The following is a 17,545-nucleotide window of genomic DNA, read 5'->3' as shown; positions in this document are numbered from 1 at the left end:
CCCCCCCCCCCAGTTTCCCCTCCTGCCCCTCCTCCTCCCCTCTGCTTCTCCCTCCTCCTCCTTTTCTCCTTTTTGGAAGAATAGTTCATTTGGAGTATCGCTGCAAGAAGGAAGCGGGCTGGGAAGTAACCACAGCATCACCTGCAGCCAAGAGTTTTAAAATACATAACTCAAATACAAGTCTAAAGACTGTATGATTTGAAGATATTTTTTTCCACTCTGTTACCTGCTTCCCAGGGTCTTACTGTATATCATGGACTGAAATATTTTGATTCTGATGGAATATAATATCAAATTTTCCTTTATGGATTGTGGTTTGGGTCAGGAGTTGGTCTTGATCATCTCAACCCAGGACACTGAATATCAAACACATTCCGTAAACATCAGGAGCTCTGTCTCTCCTTCGCCTCTTTCCTGAAATAACTTCAAATGCTTTCTTTCACTTTTCCCTCACCAGCTACCCACAGGAACACACCCACAATTAGACATAACAAATACGGATTTCCTGTGTCACTCTGAATGCTCAGCCCTTTTTTCCCAGGCCTCTCAAAGATAATAAAAGCAGCATTTTCCAGAATATCTTTCATTACTCAGATGAAAGTGCTGGAAGATTGGAGTGGCCCATGCTATTTTTATGGTGGAGCACTCTGGAATACCACTCTGCATCCTCCGGAAGCTTGTGCCCCACAACGCTTTTCTTGGTATAACAAAACTCAGTTATATATCAGCTGAGATGCCACATTTGAGGTGGCAGGTAGCTGTTTGGCTATATTGTGGAACATCTCCACACCTATTAAAGGAGCAGATATTTTTGGAAGCTTTTCTTGAATCTGAGTGTGACTCTCACCTTTCTTCTGGATTCAGTCAGTTCCACCCCTTTCACAGCAGGAATGCCAGAGAGGGAGAGAAGATGATGGTGGTTAAAAATCTGGAGGAGAAGTGTGACTTATTCCTAAGCACACGAAACAATCCTTTCTTCCATTTTTTCAATTCTATATTAAAATATTTACTCTTGGCTAGCAAGATGACTCAGCAGGTAAAAGTCCTTGCCGTATAAGTCTGATGACCTGAGTTTTGATCCCCGCCCGGGATTTCACAGTACAAGTGGTCTTATAACCTCCACACACACCGTAGCATGTACCCATACTCACGCTGTCTCTCCATACATACACCATCTACACATACCATACACAGACAATACACACACAATAATAACAAATACAATTAAAAAAATTTCCGCTGTGATTTTTTAAATGTAGCCCAAGTCAGCTTATAAAATACGAAGGCTGTTTTATTTTTGATGAATCATTATTATTTAGACGGATTAAGTTGAATGAAATCCCTAAAATATAACCCTGGAGGATGCTGGAACGATGACAGGAAACCTGTCTCCCACCTGGGCATCACCTTTGCAGAATCCATCTGGTGTAGCTATTTTGGAACTCTACTGTCTCATGGAGTCTTGGATCTTCCAGGGGAAGGCTTGGGCAGTAGATTGTGTTTAATTGTGGTAAACTGTGGTCTTGGCACAGGAGTAGCCATCTGTGTCTACCATTGCCAGCCCCCTTCAGTTATGCACAAATGTCCCCAGCAGCTTTATGGTGCTTGCAGGGTGGGCAAAGTGATCTGGCCACCAAGTGATAGGACTCTGCTCTGAGGTACAACCAAAGCAGGGGATGTCATTTCTGTTTCTTTCTTTCTTTCTTTCTTTTTTTTTTTTTTTGGTCTTTTTGAGACAGGGTCTCCCTATAGCCCCAGCTGTCCTGGAACTCACTATGTAGACCAGGCTGGCCTTGAACTCACAGAGATCCTCCTGCCTCTGCCTCCCAAGTGCTGGGATTAAAGGCATGCGCCACCATGCCCAGCTCATTTCTATTCCTTACACCTCACCCTCCTTCTCTGACAAATGACTTTCAGAAAATTTAAAGGGCCTGTGCTCACTTCCCTTCTTTCAATTCCATTTTTCTCTAAAAACTGAAACAGTCTATAACATTCACAACAAACTAAAAAGTCAGAAAATACTGGAGAAGGGGGATAATCTGATTTTTCAGAGTCACATTACCAGGTTCAAATGTCTAGTTTTGAACAAGAACAACAAAATCAGATAGTATATAAGAAATAGGGACATATGGCCCATTCAAAGGGGAAAAATAGATCAATAGAAACTTTGAGAAAGAGATAGAAACCTAAAAGGAAATTTTTAAAAATGCTGAATCTAAACATTATAAATAAAATGAGAATCTTACCAGAGGGTTTCAAAAACAGATTTAAAGAGACAAAACAAAGACTCTGCAAACTCAAGGACAGGACAACGGAAAATGCTAAATCTAAGGAACATAGAAAAAAATCAAAGAAAAGTGGTCAGAGCCTAAGAGATCTGTGGGAAACGAGTCAAAAGACCAAAGGACTCATGGTAAAAGTCTCAAAAGAAGAGAGAAAGGGGAGGAGAGACAGAAGAAACTTGACAGAAGACTGCATATGAAGATCCAAGAAGCTGAGTTACTTCCAAATGTGATGAACTTAGGGGTCACAGAGATATAGTATAATCAAACTTTCAGAAAAGAATGACAAAGAGAAAACAAGAGCAGATGAAGAGAAGTGACTTATCATCTACAAAAAGTTCTCAAAGAGATTATGAGGAAATTTCTCATCAGAAACTGCAAGCAGGAGTAAATTCAATATGCTTTTAAAAAAAGAAAAAGAAAAAGAAAAAGCCCTTAACCAAGAATTTTATACCCAGCAAAGTTACCCTTCAAAAGCAAGTGAGGGGCTGGAGAGATGACTCAGCAGATAACGGTGCCTGCCATCAGGCTGACCACCTGAGCTCCATCCCTGGGATGGACAAGAACAGGAACGATATAGTGAACAGAGTGTTCTTCAGCTATAAAATGCTACAACAGGCAAGGGGGTTACTTTTCAATGAGAGGTTCAACACAAGACCACTTTAAGGTAAAATAGCTATTTTAAAAAAGACTCAAATTGCTGAAATAGAAATGGAATTGGAGACATTACTACCTAGTCCACAGACCTAAAAATGATTGTGCGATAGTTGTATGGAAGTGGATGCAGAGAAGACCAACCACCAGGTCAACTCCATCAGGGAGGGACAGCAGTTTATTTGAGAGCAAACAGACTGCTGAGCTGCCTCTCTGGGAGCAGAGAAACAGCAGCAAGCAGGGGCAGTCAGACATCTTTTATAGGAAGTTAGGTGATTGGGTAACTTTCCATGACATACGCTGGGCAGTTTAACTCAGGAATGGTTGATCTCCCAATAAGTAGAGAGATTTGCCTGGGCATAAGTTCAAACCTACCATTTTAGAGTGTCAGGCGCTGTGCCGCCATTTTAGGAGCCTGCCAGGAACCTAATAATAGTATTTGGAACAATTATATGCCAACAAACCTGATTACCTAGATTAAATGGAAAACACCCCAGAAACACAACACTATTGAGACTAAATCAGGAAAAAATAAGAAATCTGAGTAAGCCTACAATGAGGGTGGAGAGTGAATCAGTAGCAAAACAAAACTGACAAAGAAAAGAGCAGATGTTTCACCAGTAAATTGCAGCAACTTTCAAAATGGCTACCACCAATCTTTCTCTTTTCTAAATATGTAAGGGGAGTGGAATCTACCTAACTCATGCTATATGCTGCATTACCCTGAAATCAAAGCCTATAAAAAATAGCAGAAGAAAAATAATGCTCTCTTTTATAACATTGCTGTAAAAATTCTCAAGATAATGTAGCAAGCTGACACACAACACATCAAATCCTGAGGGTGGGATTCATTCCCAGGACCTCAGGACAACTCAGCCTTAAGATGTCCATCCATATAACAAACCACAAAACAGAACTGAAGGAAAAATCCTGGGATTATAAGATTATGAGTGCCCACCACACCCATTAAAATACATGTTCTCTAACACCTAAGAATGGAGTTTCTATTGATTATTAACTCTCACACTAATATTGAAATGTATTGAATACAAGTTCATAGTCTTTTGAGAACAACAAAAATTTTTTTAATTTGTCTTAACTCTGGATGGGATAAACCATTTATTTAAGTGTCCTTTAATTCCTGGAATATTCTAGACACTTGGTATAGATAAGTGACCAAAGGGGCAAAATTATCTAGCTTTGTGGACTTCATGGTGTATTTAAATTTATAAAGTGCATTGGGAATTATTCCCTTTTTCCTACATGGAGACTATTTTTCCCTTCATTGTTTCAATTGTATTTTTTTTTTTCCCTTCTCTCTCTCTCTCTCTCTCTCTCTCTCTCTCTCTCTCTCTCTCACACACACACACACACACACACACACACACAGCACTTCAGATTTTGTTTCATCCATTTCAGACTTCCCCCTTATTGCTACCGAGATAGCCTTGATCATTTCAAGGCAATTTAGAAATGAGAGCTGTTGTCAGAGGGCAGAGACCTAAAATCCCCATGGGTATTGCTCTCTGCATCTCTCCAATGTCCTTTCTCTCTCCCTGCCACCTGTGTTTGAGCAGTCTGACGGTATGGGAAGCACTCTCCATATCAGAAGCCCTGATGGTGCTTAGCAAAACTAATCAATATTTTTATGTCATCTACCTTATGATCATAAATAAATTGCCTCAGTTTCTAAAGGAATCATTTTGCCAGGCTGTATATCCCAGGCCCATCCTACCCCAAGCATCCTTCACTGTTCACATGCTGGGTAGAGTTCAAGGCAAAAATCACTCTTCCCAAAGACCAGTTGTGGCCCCAGGAGCCAAGTGGAACAATGTCTGAGGAGGGACAAAGGTTTGTGGCCTACTAAGTCCCAGGTCTCAATGGCCCAGGAGCATTGTTGCCCTGGCAGGACTCTCACTGTGAAAGGCAGGCGCCTCACACTTACAAAATGCAAAGAATTCAAGCACCATAATACATTATTTAAATATGAATGTTAGAGACTAATAAAGCAAAACCCTTCCTAAGATGAATGAATAGTTTTGATGCTAGAGGAGGGGCACACTTCTCTTAATTTAACCCTCACCACTGAGCTCATGGCTGTAATTATTCCCCGGCCCCACAGATGTGGATTGTCCTTCCTCACATTCACTCCTGGGAAAGAGGGTAGCATCTAGCTAGCCAGTGACACACCACCTTGTCTGGTCAGGCTGATTTGCCACGACTGCTCTACTTGTGTTTGCACTGAGAAAGAGGCAGCTCCCAGGCAGCCTTCAGTAGGAAATGTTCACAGTCTGCAAGCTTCTTGTTATTGCACTTGGCTTCCTGTTACGCAAAGATAGGCAGAGAGAGGGAGGTGTCACAACTGATGGAGACACATGCGGATGCAGAAGAGGCGTGCTATAGTCCTAAGAAACATGAAAACCCTCAATTGTGAGTGCCACATGGGTGTCTTGAGAGGTGCCCTACACTATGAGAATTTGCCCAAAGGCAGGAAAACTTTTCGAGACAGACTTGCTCCTGGCTTTGGTTTCTAGAGCTAGGCTAGAGCTGAAGAGATGAAAGAAACAGAAAGCCAGTCCTGCCCATCCTCTCCCTCCCACACACCCCAGACCTGCCCAATCCCCACCACACCCAGTCTTTCCCGATCCCTCCCAGGCACACACACACACACACACACACACACACACACACACACACACCAGCCTTGCCCAGTCCTTTCTCTCTAATACACCCCAACCCTGCCCAGTTCTCTCACACACACACACCCCAGCCCTGCCCAGTCCTCTCTCACAATCCCCCAGGCCAGCCCAGCCCTCTCCTTCTTATATACAATCCTGCCTCTTTCTGACACTACTCCTCAAGTTACTACCTAGACAACATTTGTGGCTTTGGGGACAGAAATCATCACTATCTGCAAAATTCCTTTCCAAGGTGGATTCTACTTTTACGTTGCTATACTTACCTAACAACAAAGGACTTTACCATCAGCTGTAGAACAGGGGAAAGCTAAACCCATTTTAGTGTTGGGCAGTGAGCAAGCATTCAAGAAACAGCTTCTAGATACTTCTAAGAATTGAGTAATGCAAATTTGTTCTCAAGAACGAGTGTCCAGGGAAGGCGCCTGTGTAGTTTCAGAGCAGACAACAGAACCCTCCTTGCTGCCATCAGTCTCACAGCCTGCTGCCTATGTAAGTGGCAATGTTCTTCATGTGAAATTAAAAATGAGATTCTGGATATGTTGTTGGTTGTTTGCAGAAGGAGGTGGGACTGCTCTGAGGGTGTCCCAGCAGCTTCCTCTCCTCCCAGGGATGGAGTTGGGATAACTCGGTGTTCTCCTTCCCACTCTATGGCCAACCCAGGTTTGATCTACACCTTTATACTTCAAATGAGCTTGGGCAGCAAGCTGGTAAGATATAACAGGATTACCCAATAAAACCATCTTCCTGTTAGCGTCAGTGAGTGAAGCCTCGGTGGTAGACTTGAGGTTTCAGTACCATTTCTGTGACACTGTTTTCTCAAGGCCTGATGAGCCTCACAGATGATACACTGGGTGGAAGTGGAAACATGAAGCTGTCTACATGCATGCTTGAGGCAGTATGGGTGGGGACCAGCTGGATGTGCCATAGTTTCAGTCCCGAGGACTCATAGTTTTGCTCCTGCCCAGATAAAGGACAGACTCGTTTCTGTTCTCTACACGCTTCCTTACTCTGTAACCACTTTGATTTACAATGTGGACAACTCTCTTTGCCACTTGAATGCTGTTCATTTCTGGGCTATGCGGCCTAGGTGTGGCCTAGGTATGGCTTTGAATTTCTAGCTGAGGAGCTGGGGGGAGCTTCAGTCTCTTTGTCTTTAAAATGGAGATGACAAGGGGCTCTTCCTATAAAGAGCTGGTCCGGACACTGACGTGGGTGAGACATAGCACTGCACCGCAGCAGGTGCTTATAAGTACTCAGTAAATATTAAGTAACTGGCTTCTACCAGCTACTGCCTACATGGGAACAAGTGAGCTCATCTAGATGTCCTACACACAGGAAAATCTGCTGTTATTTGTTACAAATATAAAGTGCCTTGATGGTGGCTCTCAATCTGTCCTAAAATATTTGCTTCATTTATTCACCAAATACTTACCAATGGCCTTCTGCTGGACAGACTTCTAGGCTATGCTGTGCTCACCCCCCACCCCCGAGCCCTAAAGGAAGGAGTGCCTCCTTGTGCCTTGTATGCGGGATTGTTTTCGGAGCCTCGGGTGATGGCTACTTTCCTTGGAGCCATCTGCCACTGTGCCCAGCCTTGTTGACTTTTGAATATCGCTTTATTTTCCTGATGTGAGATTTGATGTTAGTCAAAATCTCTGGGCTTTCACTTGTCCCTCATTTTCCCTTCTACCCTTTCTTGATTCAGATTTTTGCCTGTCAAAACCAGAACTGTGGGTAAGCTGGAAGCTCTCAGTCCATCCTCAAGCTTACCAGGTCTAGAACAGCCTTGTTCACTGACTTTCCCTGCTCCTGCAAATGGGTCTCTGGGCTTTCCAATGTGTTTGGAGCACAAAGGTATGTGAGCTGGGATCTGACACTGTCCTGGTGCCTCTCAAGGGCTCAGCAATGTAGGCTGAGCGAATGACGGAGGAGGCTGGCTTACTGGAGACACGTAAACAAACACTGAGTCTCACAGAGGCCTCTGCCTCTAGCTCGTCCTTGCCCACTCTGTATGCAGCCTGTCTGTCCACTCTGGTTGCCGTTGATAGTGTCTCCTTTTCCATTAACACCTTCCTAATCGAGTCCTCTGTGTTATAGCTGGGATGTTGGGCAATGTCCAGCTAATCTTCCTCTTTACACCTTTCTTCCTCCTTTTATCCTTTAATCTCCCTAGTCTTTCCTCTTATCTGACATGAAATCAACTTCCTATGTACAATAATAATCTTAGTAACGGTAGCTTCTTTTCGAGTCTTGTGTTTTAAAGGCAGGCACTGGGACCCAACCATTATCATTGTTAACCCTTATGGGTTAATTACCCCACAAGATGCCTGTGACTCTCAATCTCACCAAAGAGGAAACAAGTCAGAGTAGACAATGACTCAACTATGGCTACTAGTGCAGAGGTCTGTGCAATTTTCCACCTTACCCTGCCTGCTCTTCCTCAAGGACTACACTGGGAGCTAGGATACAGGGTGTGCAAGGGAAAGCATGAAAACAGCGTCCTTGTCCTCTTAGGCTGCAAGTGGAAAAGGAGACAGGGTAAAAAAGCTACCAGGAGTGGTGACAAGTGTTGTGCTATGTGGTCCACAGTGACGGGGACAGGGTAGCTGCCAAGTTTGGCTGCTGGGTCTTCTCAGGGGGATGTGGCCTGAAGTGTCTGGGCAAGAGGTTTTTAAGAGGCTGGGCAAAAGGTTTTTAAGAGGTCAGATATTTTAGTAAGGAGCACGCTGTCCTGCAAGGTGGATGTGCAGGAAGACAGCAGGAAATGTGCAGAAAGCCACAAGGACTCTGGGCTCCATGAGTGGCTGGTTATGCTTCATCTTCTGGGAGGGAGGCGTTGAGGCTCATGGGAGGCGTGCAGCAGGAGACAAACACGAGTCTGTGTCTTAGAAGGGTCACATCATCACCAATATCATCTGTGCTGTCTGTAGGAGGGACAGCCTCTTGGGTCAGCTGGCTGCCTAGGAGGACACCGTCATAGAGAGAAACCAGAGAATGAAAGGCAGACTGGGGTGTGTTTGTCTGTGCAAGACAGCTAGATGGCAGAAGGTAAGAAGGGGGTGGGGTGAGTTTGGCTAGCAATGTGGTTAGCTTGAAAAGCTCCCTGAGGTGCCTGTAAGCAGCAGGACAGGTGGGTCTACAGCTCAAGAGAGAGGCCTTGGGTGAAGCCATGAGAATTCCCCTCCCTTTTCTAATCCATTCAAACAGGTTTCCACAGTAGTGGTTTATAGCGAGAAAATATCAAGGGATCCTCCCAGGTTTTGCTCACCCTGCTCCCAGAGCCATCTAAGGCAGAGCCTAGACCAAGGCAGACTGGGGAGCAGGTGGGGGAGACCCTTCAAAGGTGGACCCAAGGGGAGTTTGTGGTTATTTTTCAGGTCCAGGAATCAGCAGGAGGACTAGAAGAAGAGGAAGTGATGGTGCTTCCTAGCTGACTTTGCTGCTTATATTTCCTTCCTTATATTTCTCTTGCTTTAATTTGAGGCAAAAATGAGCTAACTTCTGTGGCAGAAACCCTTGGTACACGGCACGTTTTTCGTTTCTTTCGCGTATACTCCCTCATGGCAGACCAAAATTCAGCATGACCAGTCCAACTGCAAAACTTACCTGTTTTATCATGGCTCAACAAGGGAGCAAGGAAATGGCTCATGATTACCTCTCAGATCAAGGCTGAAGCTTCAATCTGCATTTAAGGCTGCTTCTTCCTTGGGTCCACTAGCCCAGTAGTTGCTGAGCACTTCAAGTGTGACTGGTAGAAATGGACTTTAACTCAGTTCACTTTAATTCACATAACTGTTCACAGCCAACCTTCAGTGATTGTTATTCAACTAGCATAGGGCTAGCCAGGGGCTTGGTCTTTTTCTCTTCACTAGTGTAAGAGTGAATTTCTGGCCTCGTTAAGACTCTCATCCTGCTCTTGCTCCAGAGAGTTCTATAAGAACCCAGCAGCTACCCTCTTACTTTGCTACCCTTGCCCCTTTGTAACCTGCTCTGTAGTTCATGCCTGGTTCAGACCTCCTTCCCAAACATGAACCATGGGTGCAATGACCAGCTCACAGCAGAGCTTGTCACTATGATCATTTTCATTATAAGGATGAACACCACTACCAGTAACAGATCACCTACAAAAAAGTAGCTGTTCAAAGAAGTAACAAGGAAGATTGGTCAAAACCAAAACCCATCAGGCTGCTTCTCCACACTTGGATCCATGAGAGGCCTGGCTGGTGATCAGGGCTGAGAGTTATGATGGAACAGAAACTCTTCTTCCTGGTTGCTGGTCCACTGTGTCCCCAGCTATCACCCTCCCAAGTTCCGGGACTTAATTCTATCAATGCGGAGTTTGTACAGATCTCTCCACGTCCTCTACCTCGTAACAGATGGTCCTGGACTTGTAGCCATATCAGCTATGGTAGGATGATAGCAAGCACTGAAGAAACACCAACTGAATGTACAGTAAGTGGTTTTGCTTCGGAATATAAGCAATTAAGCAGATATGTTGCCTTCCGGTCTCAAGGTCAAGTCCTCATTTGGTCATAGCTGAGAATACCAGATCCTCATACCTCCTTCTGTCTTTGCCAGGCCATTCTTCAAGGCATAGATATCTTTAGGGGTGATGGTTTTTGATTTGGTTATTATTGTTTTTGCCAGGAAAAAACATGAAAATTTTCCCAGAACTAAGTAAAAAATAATACCCTAGACCCTGGGATCCTTGTTGATCAAATTCCCTTCAACCCTTAGTATCTTGCTCGTTTCTGCTAATCCCTGCCCTCCTTCATCCACACTTCTGGAGAACCTCCACTTCTCTTGCTTCCAACAGTGGGTTTGTGGGATTCTGGGAGTGGCCCTAAAATCCTGGGTCCTCATAGCCACTAAGTGGCACCTGTTTGATTTTTTCTTGTCATGTGTTGGTTCCATTTGGTGGCATCTTTCCAGGAGTTTTATGGAGGCTCCTCATTACACTGTTGCAGAAAAGAGACCTTCCTCCCATGTCTGGCATTGCTCCAGGTAGGTGATCAAAAGAGTCTCAGGATGGCCTCAGTGAGGCAGAGGAGAATGCCAATGGCCTGGCTCTTCCATCTTCCTCTTTTTTTTTTTTTTTTTTTTTTTTTGGAAACAGGTCCTCCCTGTAGCCCCAGCTGGTCTGGAACTCGTTATGTAGACCAGGCTGGCCTTAAACTCACAGAGATCCTCCTGCCTCTGCCTCCCAAGTGCTGGGACTACAGATGTGTGCCACCACACCTGGCTCTTCCATCTTCTTTAGAACTTTTGTGTATGAACCTCACTTTTATTTTTGTCCATGTCCACTCTCTTCCTAGATGAGAGTCTTTTCAAAATGCATACAGACTTAGAAAGATACAGAGTTACACAGGTCTTCAGTCCTTCAGGTCATCCCTCCTCACTGCTCCCGTCCAATGCCTCTTCCTGCTCCCCTGCCATTCTCCTCACCCTCTGGTTACCTTGAGTACATGGTCATCCCCAGCAGAAAACTTTGGAACTGGAAGATAGCCAAGGAGAAAGATTGGAAATAAAGTTCTTAGTTAGGGTGTCATGACATACTGATTTAAAGTGATGTCTTTGCAAGCCAAATGGACATCAGGATGGCATGTTATTTTTCACTACCATTGAATACATGTTCTCCTGTGATGATGTCTGTCCATCAGGAAGCTGACATTGCCGTCCCTCCAGTTCCCTGGTGGGAATTAAAGAATATAAGCCACAACTGAAGTGTCTTATAGGAAGACAGAGCCATTGTAGGGATGAGGGTCCAGTTAGGCAGAGCTCTGTTCAGACAACACTGTAGCACTGTGGGAGGGCATTAAACAGGTAGTTCTTGATACAGTTGGAGTCAGCGGAGAAACAACTACTACTCTGGATAAAGCTCTAGCGTTTGGAAGAATGCTGTGAACGTGAATAAAGGCTGTGAACCACAGGCCTAGAAGGAGGTAGAAAACAGGAATGTAAAGCACAGGGAGAAGTTGCAGGTTAGATACACTAAAGTTAGGAATGAGTGAGGACAGGAAGCTTAAAACTTGAACTAAGAGAGAGGTTGAAGAAGGTCTCAAAAAAAAAAAAACTCCATTCTTAAAGTTAGAAGTAATCACCTGTTGACAAAAATAAGTAACACTTATGCTTAAGTTTAACTAAAAATGTGCTAAGTGGTTTGTATGTGTTGTTTGTTTATTCTTCACAATTCTACATAGTAAGGACTATTATCAAAGGCTTGGAGGAGTTGCATAGTTCATCCATAATCAAAAACAGGGAGAGGAAGAACAGGTCTGTAGTCAGGGGAGATGAAGGAGATGAGAGTGGGGTTGTTAACCTAGTCATTTATGGGTATCAGGGGTCGACCCAAGCTGACTAAAGGGACCATGACACAGAGACTTCCTTCAACAGCCCATGGTAAAAGGAGTGCAGCCCATGGCAGGTGTGGAGCAGCGACACTGGGTATCAGCACAGCATAAACACAAGGCTCCAAAGAGCAACTGCTGATTTGAGGGTCACTGTTGAGTGGGCTGGAAAAGAAGGAAGGCAGGTGTTAGAAGGAAGGGCTGATGGAAACCAGGGTGGTGAACCGGTGATTGTGGAGGTACAGGAAGGTGACAGTTGTCCTGTGTGGGGGTCACCATGAAGGCATAGGTCATGACCAGATCAAATGACTGATCAAATGACGGGTAGAACTCTGTGGGAAGACAAAAGCATGTTACAACATGCAGTGGGTGGAGGAGTCTGGCTTCAAGTCTTACTTCTGTTAGTGGTGACCATCTGACTAGAAACGTAAGACAGAGGTACCATGGAAAGCCCTTACCCAGCAGAGTGATGTAAGCACAGTGGGCGAGGGATTGAAGGGCCCCTGGTAACATGTGGTCAGAAACTTCTGGAGGTACTGTCTCTGCAGGCTGGCTTGTGGTTGTGGTCTGCTGGACAGTGAGGTTCAAGCTACGTGCTGGCTCCTCAGAATGGTCATGGAAGAAAAACCAGGCAACTTCCGGTGCCTCTGCAGCTGCATGGGCTTACTCTGAACACAGCGGGGCATTATTTTGTCCTCTGTCAGATACTCCCACGCAGGAAAAGGAAGCACCTTGTGTTAGATGCTGTGGCCACTTCCTCTTAGAGGCTCCAGCCAACCTCCTGCTTTACAGAACGCAAGGCCGGAGGCAGCTGGACCGCAGGCGCCGGTCCGCTGGGCTCCTCTCTGGAGCAGGACCCCAGCTCCTCTCCCGGGCGTGGGGGATTCTTGTAGATCTGGATCTGGACCCTTGAGCCAGATCTGGCTGTGGCTGCAACAGGTTCTCAGCCCCCTTGAGGCCTCTTTCCTTGCTCTTGGCTCTGTGCTTTATGTCCCTCGGTCAGTCTGCCTTTCTGTTCCTTTCTACAGCTCGGTCAAGAAGCGTGATGACCGGGGAGCCGATGGCGGCCTTTCACCCACCATCCACCCCCAATCCTCTGGAAAGGCCCATCAAGATGGGCTGGCTGAAGAAGCAGCGGTCCATCGTGAAAAACTGGCAGAATCGATACTTCGTGCTGAGGGCTCAGCAGCTCTACTACTACAAGGACGAAGAGGACTCAAAGCCACAGGTACCCGCTGACTGTGTGCCCCCCATTAATGTGGATCTCTCCGGGTCCAGAGGAGGCAGGCAGTGCACACTAGTTGCTTATTCTCCTAGGGACCTCTTCAGTATATCTCCACTTTGGGGGTGCCCGGTGGCCTTTTCATTCTTTTCTCTGTATGTACTGTACAGTGAAGATGGCAGAGATGCCCCCATTAGCACGTTCACCTTCCTAAGGCACCCAAGTCTAGGCTCATACCATAGTGGTGACAGTCATATTGTGGTGGCTCAGGAAAACTGCTTTGGAGACTTTGCTCAATAAATGCACATTTTATTATATTATAAACAACAATTATATGTAATGCATGATGTATTCACACATAAATGTTCTAATACCAGACACTGTTGTAGGCACTTGAAATAAATCGGTGAGTAAATCATGGAAAATCCCTGCCATATGGCATAGAAAATAACCACAATAAACAAAAGAAGTATGTAATTTGTTAGAAGATGAGTTACATGACGAAAAAGGGTAGAGGGAAAGAAAAGAGTTTGGGGGAGGTATGGAGATCTTAGGATGGATGGAGGGTGGTATCTGAGCATCCCAGTGAGCCACTGAGGGGTCCTGAACAATGATGAGACAGTTCTTTAGCTTCAGCTGCAAACAGATGGTTCTGTGTCCTAAAACAAATGGGGGTCTGAACAGGCAGCACAGGTAAGTCTTAGATAAGCGCTTATGGTACTAGGCATGTCAGAAGGAGCCAGTGAGTGCCAGTGGTCAGATTCAGATTCTGCTACTTTGAGAGTAGAACAGGGTCCCCTGAGGAAAAGGATAAGGTTGTGAGAAGGCTTTAATCTTAAATCTCAGGGCTGGGGCACTCCTCCTTATTCCAGGGCTCACTGTGGGACATGAGAGTGAGACATGGCAACATTAGCCATGACTGTGGGACCCCATGTGTAAGCTGATGTCTCTAGCAACTAGGACAGCTATGCATCCACCTAGAGTTCATGCTTGTGATGATGGAGGGCGGGGAGCTTGACCAGAAGAACTTATTAGGAAGGACAGACTCCGAAACCTTACGGAGCTAGGAAGGTAGAGATAGGAAGCGTATGGATGTTGGGGGTTGATGAGCAAGTGGGTGGATGAGCAGGTGGGAGGAGCCAAGTGATGCAGTCATTTTGTAAGAGGACAGGCTTGAGGATCAGTAATATAGCCATAGGACTTGGTTAGCCAGTGGACCACCATTGGACCATGCTATCCACTTGAGGAGTGTTCTGAGCATCTGTCCCTGAAGAGGCCAGGGAAGGACCCTGAGACACCATCACAGACTAGGCTCTTGCTATCATCTATGTGTGGTAACTAGACTTCCTGTTTTTAATAAACAACTCAGACCTTATCACATCTAGCCACCCCAGGACAAGACCATGGTGGCTGGTACATCAAAATGATGTGAAAAGTCCTCCCACTTGCAGAGGAAGGGAGCAGCAGTCCCGCTTCCACCACCCCAAGTCCATGGAAAGGGCCACTGGGTAGAGGTTGTCTCCATAAGGCATAGAAGGTGATATTTTACATTGAATGTTGTGTTCTTTTCCTGGCTCCACCACTCCCTACTTTTTCTGGGTCCTCCTTTCTTCTTGCATATGAAACAATGAAACAATACTCCCTGGCCTGCACCAGTCACATGACTGGATAATGTGAGGTGCATGTGAAAAACTGCATTGTAAAATCAAGCTAACGAGAGCGTGGAATAGCCACGTGCAAGTCCCTGTTTCTTCTCCTTGCTCTGAGGAAATCCAGGGCTTCTCACACTTAACTTGGCCTGGGATAAGTAGATAAAGCTTCTTCTAAGACCACAGCAATGATTCATTTTTAGGAAATCTATTAATATACATCAGATCAAGAGTTCAAGTGAGAAGACCCGCATAACCCCTCAACAGGTGGCCAAAGAAAGCATTTGATAAAAATGAAACCCTCATTTCAGATGCAAAAATTAACATTTTTAAGGATAAAATGGCAATTCTTTCTAAAGAATTATATTTTACTATATATTATGTGCATATTTGATTGCAAAAGCTGTACATGCGCACCATAGGAAGTTTGGAAGATCAGAAAAGCAAAAATAAATAAAAATGATTCATAAGCCCACCAAGAAATATCCACCTAAATCCAGCATTCCCTGCCCTCAAGACATTTAGGATGTGAGTGTGAAATGAGGATATCATTTAATTAACGTAGCAATATGTCACAAATATTGTTTCTTAGTGTAGAATATTAATCTATAATGAAGCTAATATAGTGGCAAAATAACCTATTGTAAAAATTTTCTGTAATTTTTAAAACTGATTTCTTACTGCTGGAAACTTGGGTTGATGGTCACATATTATCACCACAAACAACAGCTGGTGACCATCCTGTGGACCTCATACAGTTTTGATTATTTCACTAAGATAAAGAATGTAATTAAGGGGCTGGAGAGATGGCTCAGCGGTTAAGAAGACTGGTTGTTCTGGGTTTGAATCCCAGCACCCACATGGTAGCTAACAACTGTCTGTAATGCCAGTCCCAGAGATCCAACAGCCTCTTCTGACCTCCGCAGGCATTGCACGACATGGGTGCACTTACCTATTATATGCAGATAATACACACATACACATAAAATAAAAATAAATAATTTTTAAAAAGAATAATTAAATATGCTATCATTTATCATTGTTTGGGGAATTTCTTGACACCAGAAATATGTAGAAATGAAGTGAAAGTTATAGGCACAGGCTAGATTCTTCAAAACAGTAAAGGTCCATTTCCACATTCATAAATGTGGATAAAGACTTAAATATGAAGCATAAATTCATTAAAATGCCAAAAGAAACTGCAGTGATCTGCATGGACCATGAGATGCTGATGTTTTTAAACCACAACAGTAAGAACAGCACAAGGGAAAGACTGATTTACTTCATAAATCAAATATATCTTAAAAATCAATACAAGAGCTGGGTATGGTACCATACATCTTTAAACCCAGCACTTGGGAGGTAGAGGCAGGTAGAGCTCTGGGATAGAGGCCAGCCTGGTCTACATAGTGAGTTCCAGGACAGTTGAAGTACAGAGAGATCTTTTCTCAAAAAAACGGCAAGAAAAAAAACCTTCAAATAACAAATAAGAAAATGTATGCATATACTTAATAAACAAATGCTTTTAGTATTTAAAATATTCTTCCAAATTTATAAGAAAAAAAATCAACCAAATCAATATAAAAATGGCCAGTTTACCAAAGAAATGCAATGGCCAATAAACATATTAAAACTTTGATCTTACTAATAATTAACATCATACAATGTAAGTTAATGAGCCACCATATGGTCTTATCAAAGTGGGAAAATGTTCCTAAATGTTTGTGGATGAAGACAAGGAAACAGAAACTCTCATGCATGACAGGTAGAAATGTAAACATGTACCTTGTTGGAGGAATGTGGATTACACTGTTTGCATAACAGCAAACCTTTGCCACTGCTCACAAGAATTTAACCTAACAGGTAGTTGTCTGTCAGTGACATGTTGGTAAATGTTTAACAACAGACTCTCTGGTGAGCAAACTTATTTTTGTATAGTATTTGCCAGTTTCTGTGGGGTAAATATTGCCTTCAGGATTAATGCCAAGAACCATGTGATATCATTGCACTCAGAATTGAGAAGATGGGTAATAGCACAATGTTATGTAGAATTTCTAGCACAGATGAATCACCACAACTCAGAACTAATAGAAAATAAAGAACAGGGAATGATAAGTCTGGGATAACATATTTAAAATATAAAATCATTTATCATGGGTTTATACAGTATAAATTTCAGTGATAGCTGTGTTTAGCCACTGGCTCACAGAGCTCTTGAAAGGGCCCCCAGTTTGCCCTTATGAGCCAGTATACACTGGCTCTGCCACCATCTCCACTCATAGTCCATGCAGGCTAACTTACAAAGTTAGTGACAGCACCTATGATCACATGGTCCCTCTCTCTTCCTCATCACTATTCCCAGCATTACCCCATTCAAGTCTTCTAGCCCACCCTCCTCTATTGGCTTATGATGTCCAAGGATCTCATGTGCAGAGTGTGGGAAGGTCTGCAGTAAGTACTGATGCCCAGTGTGAGTGATCTGAACTCTGTTGCTTCCTCTAGCTAAGACTGGCAAGACTGATCAGGAATTCTAGAATCACGCTGTCCAGAGTTCGAATCATCACATTCCTGTTTAGTGATTTGTAGTCTTAGGCCAGCTAATTAATCTCTCTAAGACTTACTTCCTCATTTCTCCAGTGGGCAAAAATAGCAGTCTTTCCTCACTGATTTCTTATGAAGATTTGCTGTGCTA

At 44.0% G+C, this 17,545-nt stretch overlaps 1 protein-coding gene across 3 annotated transcripts in view; it reads left to right on the top strand.

The window, feature by feature from the left end:
• The window catches only part of Arhgap25 (Rho GTPase activating protein 25), a 75,170-nt gene that overhangs the window by 16,645 nt on the left and 40,980 nt on the right, over nucleotides 1-17,545 (top strand). For 2 of the 3 annotated variants that reach the window (XM_017801943.2, XM_008848061.2), the window contains exon 2: nucleotides 13,011-13,210. In XM_017801943.2, the coding sequence (XP_017657432.1) occupies nucleotides 13,011-13,210 (200 nt within the window). Of the gene's footprint in view, nucleotides 1-12,794; nucleotides 12,922-13,010; nucleotides 13,211-17,545 lie in introns of those variants that run through there. The other variant, XM_008848062.2, reaches the window with a different exon arrangement.

Source organism: Nannospalax galili, unplaced genomic scaffold, assembly GCF_000622305.1.
Source record: "Nannospalax galili isolate Female #2095 unplaced genomic scaffold, S.galili_v1.0 scaffold204, whole genome shotgun sequence".
Classification (NCBI taxonomy): domain Eukaryota; kingdom Metazoa; phylum Chordata; class Mammalia; order Rodentia; family Spalacidae; genus Nannospalax; species Nannospalax galili.
The sequence above is the reverse complement of the archived record's forward strand: the minus strand, read 5'-3'. Positions and strand labels throughout refer to the sequence as shown.